The sequence below is a fragment of the Adelges cooleyi genome, unplaced genomic scaffold, assembly GCF_023614345.1.
Source record: "Adelges cooleyi isolate 19-005CV unplaced genomic scaffold, UGA_ACOO_1.1 ACOO_flye_CR_arks_rails_tigmint_CR_PRNA_41, whole genome shotgun sequence".
NCBI lineage: Eukaryota > Metazoa > Arthropoda > Insecta > Hemiptera > Adelgidae > Adelges > Adelges cooleyi.
Window position 1 is genome coordinate 4,206,769 of NW_026096090.1, and position 25,186 is coordinate 4,231,954.

At 29.6% G+C, this 25,186-nt stretch overlaps 1 protein-coding gene and 1 long non-coding RNA gene across 7 annotated transcripts; both read right to left on the minus strand.

Annotated features, from left to right (window-relative positions):
- Positions 1-1,660: 1,660 nt before the first annotated feature.
- On the minus strand, positions 1,661-14,620 carry LOC126841845 (uncharacterized). Of its 6 annotated transcripts, none has more exons than XM_050578568.1 (11): positions 14,216-14,620; positions 10,400-10,501; positions 6,791-6,856; positions 6,388-6,509; positions 5,406-6,257; positions 4,997-5,198; positions 3,525-3,627; positions 3,307-3,448; positions 2,864-2,947; positions 2,453-2,613; positions 1,661-2,216 (listed from the first exon to the last, which is right to left on the minus strand). In XM_050578568.1, exons 2-11 carry the CDS (start codon positions 10,479-10,481, stop codon positions 1,910-1,912), a joined length of 2,121 nt encoding a protein of 706 aa, XP_050434525.1. In that variant the 5' UTR covers positions 10,482-10,501; positions 14,216-14,620; the 3' UTR covers positions 1,661-1,909. The 6 variants fall into 6 exon arrangements, with proteins under 6 accessions (XP_050434525.1, XP_050434523.1, XP_050434527.1 ...); XM_050578566.1 differs by having other exon boundaries at positions 14,223-14,619; XM_050578570.1 differs by lacking the exon at positions 14,216-14,620 and adding an exon at positions 13,977-14,151.
- A 6,392-nt stretch (positions 14,621-21,012) lies between these two features.
- On the minus strand, positions 21,013-22,905 carry LOC126841955 (uncharacterized). The gene is made up of 3 exons (XR_007686250.1): positions 22,639-22,905; positions 21,197-21,359; positions 21,013-21,032 (listed from the first exon to the last, which is right to left on the minus strand). It is a non-coding gene; the product is annotated as an uncharacterized LOC126841955 (long non-coding RNA).
- Positions 22,906-25,186: the final 2,281 nt, after the last annotated feature.

Genomic DNA, 25,186 nt, shown 5'->3' on the forward strand with positions numbered 1-25,186 from the left:
ACTAAAAATATTGTCATAAATAGCATCTTATAACCCAACTAAAAACAAAAATTCAAATTCTCAGTCGTACCATCATTTAAATGGAAAATACCAAAAACGTGTTCAAAATCAAAGTTAAGGGTTACTTTTTCGGTAACTTTTAACATAACGAGTTACTTATTTTAAAAATGACTTAATCATAAACTATTTTTAAAAAGTAACTTTTCCCCAGCTTCAAATATATATAATAATTGTCCCAATGTTAAACAACAAAAATTATATTCAATTAAATTTTAATTAAAATATCGCGTTTTTTTTAATACATAACATACCTAATAAAATAAAACCTGTAGGTGTAAAGAAACAAGTTTATAATTTGAATAATTACACAGTTTTCGGTTACACCTATACTTACATATTGGCTTTACCGACGTTTCTGAAGTCTCTCATCTTCTATTTTCAGAGCTGTAAACCACTCTTTTAAGTTGTGAGAGGGAAAGGCGCATAAGCTGTTTTTATACCAACCTAATATCTGAAACCAATTAATATATTACCTAAAATAATAATAAAAATGTCAGCACAGGTCTTCGATGGTAGTCAATCAATGACTAAATCCGAGGCTACCGTGAAAATAAAGACGTCCGACAGCAAGGTGCAGTCGGTAGTCCTAACTCGTAACGGATTTATTCATCTTTGAGGATATATTCCAGTAAATATATGAATTGTATATACATCAATTGGTATCCGTTTAAGCAAGTCAGTTTCACCTTTATGGCAAAAATGGTTACGGTCCCGTATATTAAGAGACTAGACACGTTAAAATCGGTTGTCTTCCAAATCCTAGGTAAAAGGATTTCGCGCATAGGCCTACACACTTCAAGATAAAAATTAAAAACGATTGACGCATTAAAGACATTCTGATGTAAAATTCACAACACCAGTTTATGTATACATAATCGTTTTTATATACTGTTTGTGTACACTTCAAGATACAAATCACTCAAGTTTCATCAAACCATAACTCGATTCATCAGACTTCTTTTAATTCCGTTCAAGCTACATTTAGCTACACAATGAGTGAATGAGTTACAGTGGCAGTATCATCACCAAATACCCTTGGAAAAGTTCTATTCTGTAATATTTATGCTATTAAAATTTAGTAGATTTTTCTTAATCGGTTTTTGTACTTTTCTGCTTTTCAATACTAGAATTAACTATTTTCTAAATATCTTAGTAAAAGAAATACATACATGCAGAATTGTTGTGTTCATTTTATCTTTCACGACTTACATGCTTAAATATTTATGTAATAATCTGCATACGTAACATTTTTATGTTTAACAATATTTTAACAAGTGACCAAATTGTTTTAAATTTCAATCAGTTATGACCAAAAAACATGTTTTTGATTTTTACTAACAATAAGTGAACGTGAATAGTGAAGACTAGTTTTTACTTCACTATGTTTAGAGTTCACATTTTTAATACTTTGAATTTTATACTAATCGCCCTTTCAATCAACTTGATGACTTTGAATACAAAACAACATTTAGGAAATGACATGCTAACACTACACAAATATCAAAAAACTATTGACGTATATTTATTTCATCTTTAATCTTCTTTTTCATACAAGATTAATAAATATTAACAAATTTTTAGATTTAATCTAGATTTAATCCAGAATGCTTTTAAATTGACATATAATAAAAAAGTTTTCAACATACATAAAACAATTTAATAAAAAAAAAATCATCTTTTGACTTGTATATAAAGTAAATTACTGTTAAAATTAAATAAACTATTATTAGAAAATTATTATAATTAGTCATAATAATATACACAAAATAATAATGATACACAAATATCTCTACAGTTCATCAAAAACCGTAAGCATAAAAACGCTTTGTCAAAAAATAATGATATTAGTTTAGTACTTGGTAAATTTTTTAATAGGACCTAAATTGAAGTAGTTGGTTGCTCCCAACCCATCTAAACTTCCGGGTCTCATGATATTCATGATTGGCAATCCGAATTCACCGCCTTGGTGGTTCAACTGACCAACTGGCAAATAATTTGTAATTCCCAATGACTGTAATCTTGCGACCGAGCCCGGCCTATTAACATCAATAACAGGTATGACGTACTGAGGACCAGCCATTTCTCCTTTGTGGTAGGTTTGCTTGTGCTGATTCAGACCAGCAGAATTTGGATAACCAGCCCCACATAAGTTGCACCTGTGGTAATTACAATAAAAATAAACCATTAACGAAAATTTACAAAAACCAATTGCACCTAATTGTTGTATAGTTACTGAGTTTTACTATTATTAATGATGAATACGCTAAAAATGCATATAATTTAGTTCTTAATAATTAAAAATTTGTTTAGGCCCATTAGAGAAAATTATTTTTCATTGTCATGAGCTTTTATTATGTTGTTGTAAATATTAATTTTTAATAAAATAGCTTACTTAAATGCTAGTTTAGCAGATTTGTGTGTAAGACTTATGTGTTCATTCAAACTGTCAACAGTTAAAAATGTTTTTGCACAATGAACACATGGATAATATTGTGCTGCAGAATTGCTGCTACGGGGTTTATCCGGTCCAGTTAAATCGACGGTGTCCAATTTCTGAAACACAAATTATTGTTCTGAATTACTAATCAGTTTGTACACTTACAATCAGTACTTTTTTTATAGGCTCTGGTGGTAGTGATCAATATCACTTACTCAACAATTATTGAATAAATTAATATTAATTTTTATTAACCAACCAATTCTGGAACAGATTATTTGGGTGGGATTAAACTGGTAAAATGGTGAATTTCTCTTTAAAAATAAAGTATAATAAAAATGTGGAATTCATATTTAAGATACTTACTTTACTTGGGGAAGTAGGAATAATAGAAACTGCAGAATTTAGACTAAGACCAGCAGGTATACTGATATTACTGGTTGTATCCACCTAAAAATGAACAAATAAAAAAAAACTACTGTTATTTAAGATCTCATAGACAATATTTATGTAATAATCTTTATAATTCATAATTATACTATTAAATTATGATTTATAAATTATAAATAGTCAATACTAACTTCTGTGTAAAGCTTAGAAGGTAAAGAAAACACATTATATACATTCATCAATGTATTCCATATTAATTTATTTACTCATAACGGTAGATGTAAATTGTAGGTAGATAATATGAGAAAACATGACATGAAGAAAAAACATGCATTTTTGAAGACACTTATACAGATGAACTACAATTAGTGACTACAGATAAAATTTGGTATGATATTTTACAAATAAATTAACATTACCGTGCTTATAGTGAGTCCTCGTTTTCCTAACAGGTTGACAACGTCTTTTTGGGTGACGGGCGACTTGCTAGAAGCACCTATGGACTTTGTTAGAGATTCTGATAACGATTTGACAATTGGAGGAGCTGAATTTATATTATTTCTAAAAAGAAAAAATATTTTAATTTTTAAAATATAATAAGAACTGATACATTTTTAAAAATTACTAGATTACAAACCTATCAGTAGCCACACGTTTCATAGGAGGAGTTTGTCTAACAGGCATAGGTACGCTTCTCTTCATGGAGCCTCTCATCATACCAGGAAGAGGTGCTCTTCCTCCTAAAACAAATAAATAAATATCAACCCAATTCCTATGGATACCTTAAACAATTCAAATAACATAAGTATATGAGCTGTCGAAAACAAAAACGGTGTAATTCACGAAACAAAAGATTCAAGTGAAACGCTGTATAATATGGTTTTGCAAGAACATAAAAGTTCTCTTGCAGTCCAGCGGAAAACAAGCAGAGCTGGAATCACACCACTTTCGTAGGCAATAGATTGATCATTGAACTTCGCCTGGAGGTGTTACATCAGATTGTGAGAAAACGCGAATAAAATTACACCACTTTTGCTCTCGACGGCTCACATAACTAAAATTCATAACAAAAACTTATCAAAATGACGGCGACTGAAAGCTAAGGTTTTACCTAGGTGGGAGGAAGAGGATGTTGGAGGTAACATGAACACGGAAGTTGGCTAAATACCGAGAATTACGAAAAATATAGCGGTTAGTCACTGTGATAAGCTTTTATAATAACCACCGATAAAGTTGTTGATATATAAACAATTTTTTTTTTGGTTACCACAATCAACCTCGGTGTTCTTCGTGGTTAAAGATAACACGGTTGAAATTATCGTTACATATATTAATTACAAACGTTAGTGGAAATATTGTTTTGGTAATAAATCAAGTTATTTTTAATAAAAACCCAATACAGTAAGACCAGCCACGAATTTGTTTCGTTTTTATTTTTATATAACTTCTATTCAAACAAAAGGTAAAACAACAATTTTCAATAAAAATCCAATACAATACGACCATTCACGAATTTGTTTTGTTTTTATAGCTTCTTTTCAAACACCATATTGTAAAACAACAATTTGAATTCAGTAAGACCAGCCACGAATTTGTTTTGTTTTTTATTTTTAAATAATATCTATTCAAACACACAGTAAAACAACAAATTTTAATAAAAACCCAATACAATACGACCAGCCACGAATATACAGATACAAGGTAAAACAACAAAACAAAAAACCGATTCTAGCAGTCTGGCGCAATCTATAATTAGAACAAACAAAAGCCAGCCTAGTAAAAAAACTAGAACGGTATAAAATTAGAATAGTTCATAATATACAAAAACATTTCAAAATGTTTTTATATAAAAAAGAGCAATAATTGTTTAGGTATCGAAAAAAATGATTATTTTGACCAATCTTCAATTTTTAGTCAGGACTCGGGGGCTTGTAAGTGCAATTCAAAAAATTTCATCATTCAAAATTTTTGAGCGTTTAAGCCAAAAACGTTAATGGGTCTTGTTTTAGTGTAGTGATAATTTATTACCAAGATTAAATCCACTGATATTTTCTAACTTATTTAAGTTTTCACTTAATAATTTTATATTTCCAAGTGTAGCATACATACTCATGATTGCTGAACCCCTTCCTCGGTTGGAGATCAATTGGGGCATGGTTTGTCTGACAATTGGTCTCATACCCCGTTGCATAGGCATCCTTAATGTTTGAGTATACATATTCGGTACGCCAGATGGTGGAGGTAAATTGTCAGTAAGTGGTCTACCAGGTTGAATCTGTTGTTCGTAACCCATCGTAGGTAAACGTTGAACCTTACAAAACAAAATCATTAATCAAAGTATTAAAATTTAGATTCCAACGATAAAGTTTGTTTTTTTCAATCAAAAATACATACTATATCAATCACACAGTTGGCCATTACCATTAAATATTTAATTACTTAAAACTATATTTTATTTAATTGATATTTTTCATTTGAAAGTTTATGAAACAAAATAATATTAAACATTTTGTTTTACCTGATGTTCTAATTGTTGAACTGATGAAGGCATGATATTATGCAACAAACGTTGATGATCCATCAACTCTTGCAAGCTTGTGAACAACAATGGTTCACATTCTTTATAGGAACATTTCAAATGTTTCAATGTTATTTTATGTTCAGTCAACAATTCTGAAGTATCAAATGTAATTCCGCAAACGTTACAAGTAAGATTAATAAATGGAGGAAATGTTGCCCCATTTTGGGTTAAAAAATTTGGTGAGGTTTCAATTTGTGCTGGAGGTGGCATGTTGATCAAATTGGCTGTGTGAGGAGCAGCCAAATCGTCGAAAGAACGGACATTGACCTTAAACTTTTGTTCTTTCACATTTTCTTTGGCTTCTTTTTTTTCCACACCATTTTCAACAGGTGTCTTGGAAGCCTGTTCGTTGTTATAATCTTCCTTCAAGATAACTACTTCATCTTCCTGATCTGCTTCCTTTAATAGTTCCTCTTTTAATGATTTTATTTTTAATTTAATTTCTTCAGTCTTCACCGTTGCTGAGTTTTGAGGTATCTCTTCTGTTTTTAAATCCACCACTTTATTTATTGACAACTTTGATACTTCTGTGTCAGAATCAGCCGGGCTGACTTGACCTCTTACAGATTCTTGAGGACTTCCAGTCGTTCTGTCTCCGTCGTCTTCTTTTCCTGAACTATGTACACTTTGAGAATCATCATCAGATTCTTTTTCCATGGTTTCATCATCGTTCTGTTTGTCGGAAGATGAAGATTTGTCAAGTTCATCGTGTTCCGAATCTTTTTGATCGTCATCATCTTCTTCGCCTGAATTATTACTTCCATATGTGACAGGAACACTTTTTACAACCTAAAATTATAAATGTTTGCCCATATTAAATAGCAATAAAAAATCAGGAAACTAACGTAAGTCTTCTTATGATTTATTTATACACCAGCACATCATTTTTTAGTAGGTATATTCTACCTATATTACTTACTTCAAAAGATTGAGCTGATTCTCTGGAAGAACTGCTGCATGATCTAGTTTTCTTTAAAGTCACTTTAAGAGCCGATCCTGACTGTATAGTACGCGTAAATTTTTGTACATTTTGTTCCTCTTCTGGAATTATGACAAAAATACAAAATTTAAAATAACAGTTATTTTATATTAGGTAAGTTCATTACAAGAATTTATTGATTGATTGATTTAATACTACTTTTAAAAGTTCATAAAAAATTAAGAACCAAAAAATGAATTTAACTATACCACATTTATGAAGATTGTAAATTTAGAAGTTTTATAACTAATTAAATTATTATGTAAAGATCTGGAAATCTAAATCCACATTATTACATTACTATCCTCAAAATCAAAAACGAAAATAAATAAATAAAAATTACCTTCGCTATCATCATTTGAACAGCTGGCATATGGATTATTGGCTTCCATTTTAATCTTAACACCACCTGTTGAAAGAATACAACATTTAATAAATAATTAATCACTTATGACCATTATAAAAAGAAAAAATGTATTTAAAATATTTATATTAATATTATAATAATAGTAGGTAACTATTTTGAATAAATTACTTTTAACAGACAATTACGCAATTATTTGATTTTTAATATGTAGAAAATGTCACAAAATTACTCCTATATAAATTATTATTGAATTGGAATTTCATATTGTTGGTAAGTTTGGTAGATTAACAATTAAAAATATTTATAGTATACAAATTTCGGTGATAAATAATGTCTAATTAGTCCGATCACTTTAAAACTCATAAGCTCAAAATTACATTTCGGGATTGATAAAAGTATCCATTCAAGTTAAATTGATAAATAATATTTCATGCCTAAAAAGTATGTCACTTTTATACATAAGTGTGTACATTAAAACACCCTTTATATTATGTAAAAATGGCACAAAAAAAAGTAGTAATTTAAAATTAAAATTAAATCAAGGTTACCATTTTTTCACTAGAGGTTTCTAGAAATTGTGGCTGATCTATGAATTTTAAATATATACTTTTGGGTTATTATTTTATGTGTACCTGCTGCACTACTCTACCGCACTAAACATTGACATTTATTCTGATGTCGTTGTACAATAAAATATTTAATATTTAGAAATACTATTCATTAAAAAAAAAACAATTTACAATTTTCGTAAACCTGTTTAAAGCCAACAATAAAGAAACACAATAGATATGCGTGGTTAATTAGTGATTATCTTCTAGGTATTTCCGTACACGATTGTTTTTGAAATTAAACGTAAACATATTCTAATGAATATTTATAGACTAAATAATTTATCAAACCTACAATAAAAATATTATATACAGGGAGATCATTTTATCGTGAACCACTCAATATCTCATAGGGTTTAATAAGAAATGTAATTTTTTTTATACAACGTGATCTCAACTCAAAAAGAGTATGGAAAATATTGTTTTTTATTGGTATGGTTTTAAAGATAGGTGAAAGATACCACTACGTTTATTAGGCAAACAGGTATTTCTTGACAGTTTCATTTTATTATTTTATATAGACGAAATTGGTTTTAAGGTGGACTGCTCATAATATGAATTGCTAGCTAGACGGCGCACAAAAAAATAATAAGCCGTTCCTAATTTAAACTTGATTTTTAATTTTAAATAGTACCAATTGCTTTAAAATTTAAAAAGTATCACTTTTATCATTGATTAGTCAATACTTTTACTAGTGCACCCACATTTTTTTTCACGGTTAGTTTTTGGCAGCACTGTAATGATAAATAAAAACAAAAGAAATCACAAGTTTAAGTTTCCCTTTTTCACAAAAACTGTTATCCTTGTCTATCAAATCTTTATGACATTATGCATTGAGGTGAACCTGGTCAAGTTGCATTGTTGATTGTACTTGTCAAGGTTGCCATTTTTTAAAAATAAGTCGATAATGAACGCTACAAATGTCTGATAAAATTTAACAACCAATAAAAACATTTTCAATACAATAATTTTTCATATATATATATATACTCGTATATACATATATACTTAAATTATAATAACATTTTTTTCTTTACTATGTAATATAAAAATTATTGCCATTTTTCTAATTCAAACTGCGGATAGCCAAATATTTTTTACTATGCGCTTAGTGCTAGTTAATAATATCCTTTGATAAGTCTTTATACATATGGATAATACGATTATGTATTATAAAAAAAACTCGGGTGTTCATTTGTTTGATCGGCAGCCAATTATAATTCCAATATCCATTAAATGAAAAAGCAGTTAAATTTCAAATAAGAAAGTAAGAGTACATCATGTGTTTGTGGGAGGAGAATGGAGGAATGCTCGGTAGTTCACCAAAGGTCGGCGTTAAAACGAAATTTGTCTAGGATAATGGACAAACTTTTGACTTTGCAGATAAGGGAATTTAAATAAATTGTATAAGCTGAAATCTAGTAAGTGCACCACAGTATTTGTATTACGAGTTCAACACTACAACAATACCTCCTACTCCACATTATTTTGTTATTAGATACTATACTCTGTTCTTATTCTGAACAGAGTATAGAAGATGGGTGTTATAAAAAAAAAAAATTAATAAATATTGTTTTTAATACAAATATGCAGTGACTTAGGGTTGCTACTTAGTCAACTTGTGGGGTAAAAACCAAATCTTTCTTACGATTATTTTCCCTAGGAAGTGCGTCAGTGTGATTATTATGAGTTATGATCACGCAAGTATACCTAGTGCATTGTGATAGAGAAAGCGGGACAGAAACTAAATAAAATAGTATCAACCTATATCAGAAAGATATTATGTAATTTATCATCTAAACAACAGTTATATTTTTAAGCATTTTTTTTATTAAGGTTAAGTAAGACAATGTACCTATGCAATAACAAAAAAAAAATTATAAATTGAGGACCTAAATTGATAGATAATTTGTCTATAAAAAACTTGAGCAACTTATGGTTATATATAATAAAGAATATTTAAAAATCCTTAACCATAAAATAATACACTTTCCGCGTAAACGTATTTCAGCAACAATGTTGTCATCTTCAGCGCTAACGACAGACAATAATCTGTCATTCGGATTTTGTTAAAAAAAATGTGAAACCGATTGTTTTTTAAATTTACTCATTATTAGTTATATTTATAAATTGATGTCAAAAATTTTTTCTATATAAAATAAAATTGACATCATCTCATTTTTACACTAGAATATGTCTACTTACATAAATTGTTAATGGTATCAGTTATACAATATCAATGCAATTATAGTATTAAAAATATAGATCCACCAACAAATAACTGGTAAATTACAAGCTGTAAAAACTAAATAATAAATTGAAAATAGTAAATGTTTAATCTACAAATTTTTTTTACAACTAAATAATGATGTGTGTATACTGTAGCCATAGAGGTACTAGTTTATTAATGTGGTATCATAATCACAACAAACTTATTTTTACTAATCCCTAAAGTGAGATATTAAGTAAATAAATAATTAACTAGGTATAATAACAATGATGTAATTTTTTTTTTATATATTTTTGTCATGTCATCCTTAATTTTTTAACTACCAGACCAATTTTTTCATACAGCTAGTTTCAGACCACAAATTGGTACCTAATAAGGCCAGCTTTTAAATACTAAACGCAATGAATTTTTAAAATATAGTTTAACTGTTTTGAAATTTGTTTGGCACATTTTTATAGCGAACTACCGATATATAGTCGGAAACCCAGGAGCTATAGGTAGGATTGAAACTTTTTATTTTTTTGGGGATAGGTTTGGAACTCCTGTTTAGATTTAGTGTGTAACTATCAAATACAATAAAATTAAAAACTTATGATTGATTATCAGTGGTATTTAATTCATTTTTATCATCTACATATTCATTTCGAAACAATTTCTTGCAATGGAACTTTGGACAGCCAACCCTACTGAGCAAGCTATTCTTAATTTAATTATTTTCATGGAAAAGTCCATTGGTAAAATACTAACCTCTTATATCTTTGACACCAGGGTTTTCATTTTTTTTCCCCTTTGATTTACTCTCAACTGTGCATGCCCGTGTTGAAACCATTTACTTTCTCTTGCACTTCTCTGGAAAAACAAAAGTATTGTTTCAATAACTGTATAATAAATATTATTATTAAAATAAAGATAAATTTTTTTTAGAAAATTATATACATAAAAAATAAAATAGATTACAAGCAGGCAAGTCATGCGTTTTGATTTTTAAGAAGGCACACCAATACAAGTGCTTCCTCTTATGAAACTCTGTATAAATCTTTATCCGTTCACTCAATATTTGTTTTTGTATTTTTTATATTAAAAATAGTTGGTCAAAAAATGTCTATATAACTCAGTAGTGAATTCCATAAATTAACTATACAGTCTACTTTAAGCCTAATGGCTAAAATTAAAAAACATGGAACACGCTTTAGCCTGCTGGCTCTTGAATAGTGGTTATTACTGACTTATAATCTCCTTGCGTTTTATGACGATAGTATAGTCTTAATTATAAGTTCTGGCCAAAATGTTTACATGACGACGACTATTCGTTATTATTTCGATGGCATCTTTTATGTTATATGTTACACAGTGTATATAAGACTATAAGAGCCGCACCAGAGAAGTAATGGGGACTGCTATGCCCATTGCTCAGTAAATAATATGAGTAATATATATGAATAATATTATGCTCATAATATGAGTAAAGGTGCTGAGGCAAGAGGCACAGAGACCGACAACATCAAAATGATCCGGTGCATTCAAATCAATCTTAACAGAAGTAGGGCCACGCCGTCATTATTAAGGCAGTGGACGCGGACATGCTGCCCAATGATATTTCGACCATGATAGCTAGACAAAACCCAGAGCTGAGAATAAGCAAGGTCAAGGATAAGATAAGGCCGATATTCAAGAAAGAAAAGAGAGACCAGGTTGTCAGGTTGTGGTCCACTGGGTGTGCAAGATAGACTATTTTGTGTCGTTTTCGAGTTAGGAGGCCTAGGCTAAAGCATGTTCTATGCTAAAAAATTATTATTATTTTACCAATATATAGTTCTGATGATAATTTTAAAGATAAAACCAAAAACGAATGGCTTCAAACATAATTTTGCCCAGTACTTATATTAATATTGTAATATTTTAAGCTCCTATGATTTAAAACAATTTTGAAGAGTTGAAACTGGCAGAGAATCGGAACTGAGCAAGTTACTTCAAATAAGTTAGTAACCTAACCAAAAAATGAGATAAATTACTCTTTTTTTTACTGATAAAAGTATATAATTTTTTTCAAGTAGCTTTGTACATTAAATAAAAAATTAATTCAATAAGTTGTTATAATAACTTACAAAAAATGACAACTTGTTAAGTCACTTAATGGTTGTTATTAATGAAAAAATTATAACGTGGTCACTAATAACATAAAACGCACATATTTTATATTTACTTTTATCATAATTAATATTAATGAAAGATTTAATTAATTATACTAATTGTTACATTTAGTTATTAATCGACTAAAATATTTTAAGCTTATCAGATTTGATTAGTCTTGAATGTTTTAATAATGAAATTTAACTTATAGTATTACTTTTATTAATTTATTTAATGACAATATTTCATATTTAATAGCAAACAGAGAACTAAAAATAATGATAAGTCAACCGTTCAAAAGCTCTAAACAACTGTTTAGAGCTTTTGAATTTATGTTTGCAGTTGACTTATTATTGTTATTTACATAATCGGAATTAAAACATAAGGTAAACTTTACAACATTGAATACAAGGATAATATAGAACAACGACTACAATATTTAACATAAATTATCACTATACTGGTAAATCCATAATAATAACAAGTAGTTACAATTGGTATTCTATTTATCAGATGAAAATATAAGCATTAGGGATAGCATAATATATATATATATATAAAGACAATATGCTTATCATTTTTCCAAACGTATTGAACAATGTAGTGAACTCAGGACGTGGGTTGAAATCCTACTTCTGACACTACTTAATATGTAATAAACCCAGGGTCCAAAATATATACAACCTCGTACAGTAGGAAGGTAATACATGAAATAATTTAACACATTGTGGATTCATTTATTACCCAAAAAAACTGTACAAGTTAGATTTGGTCCAATAATAATAGAATAGTAGACAATGGTTAAATACATAGGATAGCTTCAATATAATCCACCAACTAATTAAACTACATACTATTGATAAAGTGTTATAAACTAATATGTAAATCAGTTAAAAGAATACAACACCTATATTAACACCTACACATTTGCCTTGTTGATGCTATAAACAAATATTGATGTCAGCAGAACAAGGAACACTTAAATACCAAAATGTTAGTAAGATCTGGTAAATAAGTTGCGTAAATAATAAGATTAGTAGTAATAAAATATCCTACACGTACCACGATCATTACAACTACCATTTTGTATTTTTTCACACAAAATACATATTTGGTTGCAAGTGATGTCGACAAGAACAATTTTGACAAATAGTTTGTAAAGGCTTATCACAGGACTAGTGAAATGATCTTTCAATTCAATTTTCTTACATTATCACAATGTAAACGATTCAGTATTGTAGGTTTTAAGATTTTTAAATGTAATTGGAACAATGAAACAACAAGAATTACAGTCAACCAAGTAGTTTAATGTTATAACATTAATTTATAAAAGAATGGAATTTAACTAAACGATGATCGCTTGTAACTATATTTCTGAAAGGCAACAAATCAACGTTAAAAAAGTCACTTTATTAAACAATATTTAGCTATTTTGCAGTTGACGTTCCCAAAAAACAGCTATATGTTTTATTTACCAACAATTTAATGTAGTCATTAAACTCAAAACTGTACAACTGTTACAGACTCGATTGAGATAAGAAAATATAATTTAAGAACATTTTCTTATTTTTAGGATCTAAATGTCTATTTATAATTTATCAGCGACAAGAAACTAACGAGGCCAAAGCACTTCTACCCGATGGATTTTTTTTCTACAACTATTGTTGTATGCACATTTTTTACAAAGTCAAAATCAGACCTACCTACAGTATCCGACACTATACTACTATCCAACAGTAAATATTATAATGTATGTATGATCTACCTAAAATGCAGTTTGGCTCTGAAAGTGATTTCATAGTGTCCAAAAATTAATAACTATTACAAGAAAGAAATTGTGTAAAAATAAAGTTCTTCAATTAGCAGATTACATTGAGTTAACATAATATAAGCAAAAAAAACACAACATCACTCGATACCGTTAATATGTTTTTATATTATTAATTAAAAACAATTATGGCGTGAATGATAAGTTGAACTCGGTTTGTTAAACGAACGGTGAAGCCAGCGACAATTTAAATACTATGGTTAGGGCACAGATCACAAATCATAATGAAGAATGAAAATGATTGTATTAAATAATAATTGTATATCGTGCAGTTAATTGATAACACGAGTCACAGTGGACAACGGCGCGGGCAATTCCGTAATAATTATTCATTCAGTGAAATATTATTGGCATTACAATTATTACATTGCCGCAAGCGACGGTGACGGTCGACGAAATGGCGATGTTAATAATAGCGGAAAATCACCATTCACCAGCGTAAAGCGACCGAGCCCCGAGTGTCGACTGATAAGCGATAAGCAATACACATTTAATAATAAGAACCGAACGTAAAATATGATTTATGGCGGGTCGGCAGAAGCAATTACTGAAATTTATTATTACAAACATAACCTAAACCGGCGACGCATTGACATTACGCTTACCGCTTACCGTATTTGTACGTAATCCGCCGAACGACATGCACGCCACGCCGACCACCGCTATCGTTGTCGATGACGAATTATCAATTTTCTTTACACTACACTACCGTACTTTCCGATTATTACGAGGTCGCAAGCCGCAAGCGAATTACAATAGTGTAATGAAATTTTGCGAAATTATATTGTTATATGTCAGACAACGGACTGAGTGGCGGCTAAAAGTAATGTTTATATACATAAATAATATGTCATATATATATATATATTATATATTATATGTATATGCTATAGCGATTGCATATGAAAGCGACGTCCGTGCCCGCGCACTCGACTCTATAATGTTAATGTCGTTGGTGGCTGGCGGCGGTGAACGAAACGGAGACGCCGACAACGGAATTGAGCGCCGCCGGTGTCGGCCAGCGACTCACCGAATATACCCAACTTCTCCCCACTAAACGTGGAGACGGCGAACATTTCACCGACGAAACACAACAACAAAAGGGAAGAGCCGATAACGGCGTTCAGCGTTGGCATAGCGCCACATATCGTGCGGCGTGTGCCATGCCTGATGCCACATTAGTTGGACGGGCGGAAGGGGCCCTAACGAGAACGGCTCAAATGACCGCCCGTCCCCCCTCTTTCCATTTCAGCCGACGCGCCTAGCCTAGCCCTAACTACAGCCTGTTCTTCTGTGTAGATACAGGAACGGAGTTATTTTTCGCCCCTCGTTACTCGTAACCCCCTCCCTCGTGACTACTATCGATCTCGTCCGCGCACACATACCACAACGGCAGCTCTCTTACTCCCCTCTCTACACTACAGTCTACGTTGTAATATATTATCACTATCCTCGGCGGCCTCTAACCTCTTTTTTTCTGCCGTGTGTCCATCTCTCCGCCTTTCACTCTGTTCCGTCTCGGCCCCAAACGTTTTACGACCGGCGCGCCCTCACCGTCCCGTCGTGTCTATAATTCACCGTTGTGCCTCTCTTTCGTTCCAGAATTCCCCTACCGCTCAACGCACGAATGAGACTCACGTAACGCATAACATAAATAAACCACGCTGCCACAAAATTCACATCCGTACACGCAAATGTAAACGTTCCAATAACACAGCGACCGTGTCGTTGTTAGCACATTAGCATACCATTCCGCTCTCACGATATTCTAGTTCCCATTTACACTTACCGCTACAACAGCTGTCTTCTCTCAATCGCCCATTCTCTTCCTCGTCGCTTACAGCGAAAAAACTCAACGCCAACTCAATGAGCAAACGAACAACGCAATGTTTGTTTGTTTTATTTATTGGGGGCGGTTCAGAATTCGCTTGCCGGTCATGTGCAAAACATGAACGAAACTGCGGATAAGTGTTGTCACCCCCTTATATTATAAAAGATGTCTTATAATTTCACAGAAACTGTTTATTTACACCAGTTGTTTTGGGTTCTTCTTGACTATACGGGTTATAAGTATTTTTTTTAAATAAATATCAAATGTTTTTTCAGAATTTATTACAACAGTCGTTTAGGTATAAAAATGTTTAAATTTCTTTCGTCCCATTACCTTTCCAACTTCCCGTTGATATTAGGCTCGATTAATGATTAGGGTGATATTCCTTTATAGTTTATATCAATTTAATTCAAGAAGAAACTATTGTTTTTTCGATGGTCGTATCATTTACCGGATAATGTTGTTTTTATTACAGAGCAACCGATTTTTAGTTAATTTGTCCCCGGTACAAACAGTATTTATGCTGCCCCCTTCTTTGAACATTGTAAAATTAGTACATTTAAATTATTATTAAGATTGTCATACACATGTTCTCTTGATTACATCTGTTAGATATTTTGTCACTCAGTACCTTTCCAAAAATGAATAAAGATATTAATGAATTTATTATACTTCATTTTCTTTATTAAACATTAAATATTATATAATAATTGTTCAAACTATTAACTAAATTATTAATTATCAAATATGTTTGATAATAAATGTCATATTACTAAAACTGCATGTTATATTATTTAAAAATTTAAGAGCTAAAATATTTATAAAAACAATTTTTCTTCCGATAATCTAATCTCAATATTTATTTAACCAGTACGATCTTATTCAAAATTATTACATTGCATAACTTTTCTTGTGAAACAAAATTGATCAATTTTATCTGTTACTAGAATTGTCAAAAAAAAAAAAAACAATTAACAGGTTTGTATAACACTAAAAGCTGTTGATAAATAATTATTCACAATAAATCTATTAGCTATAATAATATATTTACTATAGATTTGATAATATTAGTACCTAACTGTCGACTAAACTGACAATACTTTTGTCATCATTTACTTTATGTGAGAAAAATATACAGATACATCCTTGGTATGAGCTTTGGTCTACTATTTAAAAAAAAAACCCGACCTCTTGATAGAGACCGTGTATTTATTTATCTAAGGTAGTATTAGCAACTATAAGATTAAATACCATCAGCTCTAAAATGTATGGTTAATCAGTAGTCAATTATATAACACATAGTTTTGAGTGTTGGTAAGAAGCAATGCTCGTCGCTAAAGTTCTTGGTGGTCTCCGAGCGAAGAGAACTAGAAATGTCAGTCGCAACGCTGAGCGGCTCACTTGAGTGGCACATTCAGTGGCGCATATATTTCACAATCGTGAGGGGGCTTAAGCCTCATCGTAATATTATTCAAAAGGGACCGCAGGGTTTGTTGAAAAATCTTGAGGGAGTTTGAAATAATCTAAGGGGTTTAACCTCCTAGCCCTCCTAATTGCACCACTAGACAAAATATGCCCAATAATTGATTTTATAGTGTTAAAATGTATAATATCAAATGCATTATAAAATATGTTAATCTCGTTAATAATGTCTTTTCTATTTTTGAATTATAAAAATTTATATTTTTTTCTTTCAAATTCCTTGTACATTTTAACTAGGTCCGATCTAATCAATTTTATAAAGTTAAGCTTGTCAAAAATCGAAACACAAAAACTTTTTAAAAAGGTTTGGAGATTATTTTTTTGATATTGAGAGGCAGGCGCCAGTCGTGGATTTGTAAACTTTTGACCCGTCATTCGTCGAAGTACCACAAAATTACACATCGGTCTTCTAAGTTCTGATCTGTCGGTTGTAGGTACTTTTGTGTATGTATAATAAAAAAGGTTCGGACCACTAGTTTAATAACGTGTATGAACATACAAAAAACACATTCTAAAAACTTTTTAGCTTCACTTCGGATCAAAAAGATAAAAGTATACTTACAAATTATACAATCGGATATACACCCATTATAAATTATAGATCAATTAGAAATACTAGTACTTAGTACTTAATCTCATTGAGTAGCTGTAAACTGTAGTACATTTGATAAATATATTAATATGCCAGACTAAAATATAAAAAAAAATTAAATAAATAATTGTATTTTATTTTGAATTTAAGTTGTTGATTGTATTTATTTAAATAGTTAAATTTATTTTATTTTATTAGTATTTTGTTTTCATATCATATATTATATACTGTAAAAGTTAAGTATATAGATTTATACAATATTTAATAAAATTTGGTAATTTAAGCACAGTAAAATGTATACATTATTAAAAAAAAACCTATTATTCTAACAAATATATCGGTTAAACGGAACCCATATATTTTTTCAAAACGGAAAAATCTTATTTTTTTTTAAACGTCTGAAACCATAACGTGATTAAATTATATAGGTAAAAGCTTAGTATCATGATATTATGGTATTAATCATTTTAATCAACATTTGTTATAGTTTTAACAAATAATGTAAATTTTGGCTAGATGACGATTTCAATCCTTGATTTATTGGTTTTAATGCAACGCTCCGAAAAGCAAACCGATAAATGAGTTGTACTATATATATTACAAACACATAAAACTCAAGTCTCAACAAATACAAATAATTATAATACCAACTGGATTACATGCTCAGCCAAACATTTTACATATAAAAAAAATATTGTTATTGTAAGGCATACAACGACACTATCTGTATAGTGCAAAGTCTGTAAAGTTCCAACAATTATACATTTAAAACAAAAGTAGTATTTTTAAAAATAAGTCATCTTAGTACACACGATATCTACACCAACGTAGGTTGTTTTAAATGTTTTTCTATACCAACACTTGCATAAACACTTCCGCTCTTCTTGTTGTATTTGTTCGAATACAGTCAAATGGTGTAAACCCCAGTTACAACGACGATAAAATAATCAAATATTACCGTTTCCTAGAACATACTATCAATCTAACACACACGATATCTATGTAGATTCGCCTAAAAGTTGTTTTCTACCAATACTTTACACCTGCACAAACATATAGCTTCGCAGTTATTGTGTCTAGTCGACTATACATTTTAGTCAAATAGAAGTTTTCAAGAGACCCATTTTTCACTTGAAAACCAACATATTAACAACAACACAATTGTATTACACAATGTATCAAAAAGTTAGTTACAAGTTAAAGTAGAATTTTAGGTCATACATATGCTATAAAAAAAATGTATTGAGTTATTTACTCGAGTTACTTGAACATTTTTTTGGCAAGAGAAAATGTCATAGTTTGTATGCCACAATAAACTGCTCTTTGACACATCAACTAACTTGTTGTTGTATTTTCACCATATCTAAGGCCTTATTTAGGGGATTAGGGATTATTTTGAATAAACTGCTATTTTTGCAAAAGCGGCTGATATAAAAAAAATTTACGTTATAACTTAATGTTAATGCATTTTTTTTAATAAATTGTAAAAACCAATGAGTGAGAGCGGGTATTCTAATTTTTTATTGTTTTTGAAGTAGGAGCTACTTTTAACAAAATAACAGCTTTTTTTCAATAACACACATCTACATTCTGTGTACATGCTATTAGACATTAATATCAAATTAACTATAAATATTAATAATAATAACTATTTTGATTCATACAAGTCAACATAACTCCATATTAACGAATTTTACAAAAAATAAATAAAACGCCACAAATAGAACAAAATGGAAAGGCAAGGTCATATAAATTAAGTGTGTGAAGAATAAAATTATACCAAAACTAGATGTTTTAAATTTTGGAAAAAATTGGATATTTTTTCCAAGGATTTAACATTAATTATTTCGTATTTTATAAATTATTTTATATGTTAATTACCTAATTATTATTTGATTTACTGTACTTTAATTATAATTTATACGATGTTGAACGTGTTCTTCAATACACTGATTGTTCAGCGAATACTGACTGTATTATGTGTTAGCTAAAATTTTACCAGAAAAACGGTTGAATATTATGTACTCATTAAATACGGTTTTGATGAACGGATAATAATTTGCTGATTACCACACGGAGTGTGCTCTTGAAGGCTAGGTACTTCAATATTCAAAATTTGTGTGATCTCGCGGGCTACGTAATTTTAGATAATTAAAATAAAACTGTGCTCTTTTAGACTAAGCCATGCATAGTACTTTAGGATCATAATTAATGAGAATATGTTTAATGTTTCTAGATAATTAATTTATCGAAGATTATTATTCAGTGAACCAAAATCATAATATGTAGTACTTATATGTTATACAGATTACATATTTTATAATTACACTTAGGTTGTAATTAATAACTTACATGTCATATCTAAGTTTTTCATAAACATTTTTTTACATATAAATAATAACGATCAAGAGATAGTAAAAAAAAAAAAATTACGAGTTTTGATCTTAATAAAAAAATGTCTGATAATGCTTAACCTCTTTTAAAAAGCATCAACTTAGTAGTTATAGACCTAATAAATTGCAAAATAGTTATCTATAGCTATCATATATATCTACGTTAGTTGTATATTTTTTGCATACAATTTTTGTACACGCCATTTTTTTAGTAATTGCGTAAATCTATTTTAAATAAAGTAATTCGTTTGATACTATTTGGGTAAAACACTTGTATTAAAGCTTTTGAATATTTCACTATTATTTAAAGGTATGTTTGACGATTGAAAGTTGTGTACACAGTAGATATATAAAAATCAAATGATCTACTTGTATACTTGACATAACGATGCGATGCTTGTGTATCGTGGCCTGTCGGCTAATGTAATGATGTTGGAAAAGAAATAGTTCAGCGTGACAGGTTGCAAAGCATCCGGAGAGGGTAAAAAGTGGTAAAGCTACTCACGGTCGGCACACAACTTAGATTCCCATTTGCCCCTTTCACCCTCTTTTGGCCAACGCCGAATATGCGCAGCGAAGGGCTGATGCGACGATGCCGAAATGGTACAGCCTATCTGGCTTGGGCACAAATCGCATGGGCGGTATGAGCATAGGTTCCTAGAATTCCTCGGTAACTTTTCTCATCGATTTTGTCCTCGACCAACAGCTGTTTAAAGTTAAACGACTATTGGACTATATGTATACAAGACTATGCTTATGAAAACCGTTGGTTAAATTTCCTTGCCTGCTAAAGCCCGTCACTATTATGTTGATACACCATTTACGGTGACATTCATATACACTTATTGAACCACGAATTTTATTATAAAATAAAATTTGGTTCCAATTGAAAATTATTATTAATTACTTGACAAGTAAATCATCTACCCATTCATTATGTTGTCTCTCCTTCGCAGCATCGTTTGATCGATAATATATTATAAATCAAAATTAAAAAGTACATAAATACGTCAGTAAATAGACTATATAAAAAAATATATAAATATGATGTGTATTATACTTTTATTATTAGTAGTAATTAAATATTTAGCCACTAAGTATGTTGACCGGATAGGTTCTCCGTTCTACAAAAAAAACGATCAACATATAAGTATGAGAAATACTTTTGAAAATTATAAATTCGTCTTCCTAAAAACTCTTTTGACACAACCCAGTTATAAATTAGAAAAATATTGTTTTAACCATATTGAAAAATATTAAAAACTATTAAAACTGACAAAATAATTACTTGATCTTGGATCTAAAACTACAGGCAATTGAGAATTTAAACAAACACCGTATATTTAATTTTAGTTAATTGTTCCAGTTTCTTTGAATAATCTGTTTTAATTATGTTCATAAATTCCCCAAATAATTCTCCTCTACAGGTTGCTGGTACCTATAGCATTAAACTATAATGCACAAATCAATTCAATATGTATTAATGTTTATGTAGGTACTAAGTATACAAAACAAAGAACATCCCAAGAAGCAGTCTTAGGTAGTAACGTAACAAAAGTCAAGCCTTAGTCGGTACCGTAACGAAATTATTTTTATTTGTAACTCGCGTTATGTACATATTTTCAATACGTGTGTTTGGTAATAAAAAAAACAATTTTTTCCAACTTTTTGTAGGAAATTTAAAGTAATAAATCGTTACAAATAAATAATAATATGTTATTGTTTTCGTCGCACTTTAGCTTCAAAATCAAGTATCTTTATTTTAACAATACAAAAAATATAAGCTAAACTGGTAAGAATGACTATTAGTAAACAATTACTGTACTAAACTCCGGTTCCCTTTCAATACGAATAAATCTTTCGCCTTTTTGTACTACACACGTATTCAATACAACATTTCCCGTAATAAGCACGTAGAGATTTTTCATAATTATGTTTTTACTACAATAAAATATCAAAACACCGGTAAGAGTACTAATATAAACAACTTTCTTACATCCTCTACTTGCTAATGTCGGGTTTTGTGGATTCGGCTAAATGGTTGTCGACCATCACAGGGAGAATATCTGTGAAGGTGGATCGATCTCCTTATGGCCATTGAGTTCTTATTATTATTTATTGACAAGATAGAAACATTCATTTTTGATTTTTTTTAAACAGAACAGCTGGTGAAATCAGATTATCTTTTATTATTAGTAACAAAAATTATTCCTTTGTTTTTCCTCGTCTTGTTTCCCACAGGGTAAGCCAGCCAAATCTCCTTCCGCTACACTCTCTTTTTGTCAAGATTTCTTTATTCATTCCACATACCTCCGTGTGAAGTAAAATAAATTAATTGTAAACTTTGAATATTAATTAGTTGGATAAATATTATGTGAATTTATAAATTGTATAATTGTATATTAACAATATTTAAGTAGTATAAAAAATAAAAAATACACTCATAAATTATTTTGTTGGTAAATATAATTGCTTTAGCTTATTGTCATAAATTACCATAGAATACAAACATTGTAATAAAATTAATAATAATAAGCATACAAATGTCGTAAACATTTGGGGTAACTTTTGTAAAGTACATTGAACTTGTTAAAATTATTAGTTGGTGTCACAAAAATAATAAAAATCAGCATTAAAATTGTTTTTTCATATCTTGTACAATTTTAATTTATCAAGAAACATACTTAATTTTTTAAAAGTAAAAACACATTTAAATAAGAACCACCTTACCGTGTAAACCTTAGCTCTTCTCTATATAGCATGAAATAAATTCGTTAATTTTTGTGCAGCTGCAGCTAACGACGACGATAAACAGACCAAGATCCCGTTTTTGCGGAAGTCAATCCAAAACACTAAAAAATTGATTGAAGCGTAAGGTAAGCGAACAAGGTATCGTCTACGCTACAAACAACCGGCCTTGAAGTTGGCCTATATATTAATCTAGGCCGGTCTTTTGTAACGTAGGCGGTACCTATACGATATTTTTAGAACTTTTTAACGTGGTCGAGCAACATTGGCAATTTTAGTTCTAAAGAAGTTAATTATTTACCTATCCCTACACTGCGCAACGTTTCAAATTTGTAGCATTGCGCAATGTAGGGATATACTATGTATAATTGACCATAACGCTGAGTAAGAAGATCGTAAGTTAGTATTAAAATGAGATGGTGTATAATTTCATTTTTTATCAAAGTTACATCACGTTTTATGCAAAATAGTTTTATACAAACTTTCAGCATTATAAAACAATTATTAATTAACTATAATAATAAAATCAATTTTAAATAGTGAAGTTAGAAATATCGTTATATGAAAGAAAATTTCAAAATAAATTTTCAATAATATTTAATAGTTTTTCAATATTTAAATTTAAAAAATACTTTGACCGACAATCAGGCATCACATCTCCTTTGTCGAACTTGACTCCATCATCATTAGGGCTGATTTTTTGTAGCGAATCGTCTATGATAAATTTTCCAATGTCTTCGATTGACTTCTGCATAAATTGAGTGCTCAATGTTCGTCATCCTTTTACTTTTGATTCGATATGGGCACAACGAGTTTTCAAGCTATTCTCGTCAGTTTTTATGTCCACTTAAATCCCTTGCCTGACTTTGATAAGATTTCATCCGGTCTTTTGGTTTATGGCATTTTAAAACAATTTGCGAACCTACTAAATATTTTTTATTTATTCTGTTGTAGACATATTAGTATAGCAAAACAATAAAATACAAATACAAATTCAAATTCAATATGAATGAAACACACAAGACAAACAGATTATATTGATTAGATAAAAGTAGATATAAGTAGATAAATATATTGAGAAATATGTGTAAATTATATTAGAATAAACGTTAGAATGACATTATATGTTAGATTATGAACAAATATAGTTGCTATAATACTTTCTTGTCATGTTGTATTAGAATTTGTATTTTGTTATATTATATATGGTTATTTTATTTTCAAACTTGTATTACTACTCAAATTAAATGATCTCACTGGGATGTGTCCTAAATTTTAGTATTTACCTGTTTAACATCTCTAACTGACTGTTAATAGGGGATTAGGATTATTTAAAAGTATAACTTTCCTTCAAATTTTTTGAAATTTAAATTAAATTATACCTTTGTAAAACTAAGAAAATATTAGGTCTAACATTTTAACACCTCTGCAAACATTATTCTGGTTACCGCATTTAGATATGGTAAGTATATATATATATATAATATAAACGTTCAAAATATTGTTCATATCATTGAATGTGATTTACGCATTATATTTTATTATAACAGGTGTTGAGGCTTGCGAGTTATAACATTAAAACGAACTATAGTTCGTCTAATATAAACATGTATAACTGTATTACAAGTATCGAATAGAATTTAAAAGTTATTCTAACAGGTTTTTGTGGTGGAAGTAATATTAAATAATTTATTAACTTAAGACCCAAATTCAACAGCACTATTTTTTTGAAATCATTTTTTTAAAAGCTTACTTTCTAATTCGCAAGTATAAATAATTATCAATTATTAAAATATATATAAATTATAAAATAATTGTCTTTTAGCTCATGTTATAGCTGAGGTAAATCCTACGCATACAGAAATAAAATATTAAATTATGTAGCTAATGGATGTTGAGATAACCTGATAAAAAAATTGGTTAACAATACAAAAAAAAAATACAAAACTTTATTTGTTTTATATATTTACGATCATCAAAAGATTGCCTATACCGATCCCCTTGACTCATTTTTAACAAGTAAAAAAACAAATTAAGGAAAAAAGTGAATGAATACTAGATTAATGAAACCGCGCAGGTACAGTCTAAACCAGTATAGTCCAAACCAAGATCAGAATAAATCAGTACAGTAAGAAATTAGCAAAGTTGGGTCACTTAATTATTTGTTTAATGGAGAATGGTAAGTATTTTATAACTGCGTTCATCGAATTATAGGGTTTTGTGTAACAGTCTATTTTAGCCAACCTAAATTTATTATTATACCTCTTAAAAAATATTTTATTAACTAACACAATTTTGAAAACAGTTTTAATTAAAGCACATTCATGATTTATTTTGCATAGGACAACTAATAAACATTTTACGATTTGTTTTTTATTTCATCAAATGTAATATTTTATAAGTTAAGAAACATTTCAATTTTCCTCGACAAAAATGTATAATTTAAATTAAAAAGCTACCAAGAGCTATTTCTTATTCAGCTGATTTCGTTAAAATGGCCAAAATGTTTTTATTATTAGTAGCTAATTTT

Excerpts from the sequence above, each read along its gene's own strand:
- LOC126841845 (XM_050578568.1), bottom strand. The coding sequence starts at position 10,481 with ATGGTTTCAACACGGGCATGCACAGTTGAGAGTAAATCAAAGGGGAAA. Across the intron at positions 6,510-6,790 it reads TTCAAATGATGATAGCGAAG|AAGAGGAACAAAATGTACAA; the intron begins GTAATTTTTATT and ends TCATAATTCCAG. Across the intron at positions 2,614-2,863 it reads TTCCTACTTCCCCAAGTAAA|AAATTGGACACCGTCGATTT; the intron begins GTAAGTATCTTA and ends TTTGTGTTTCAG.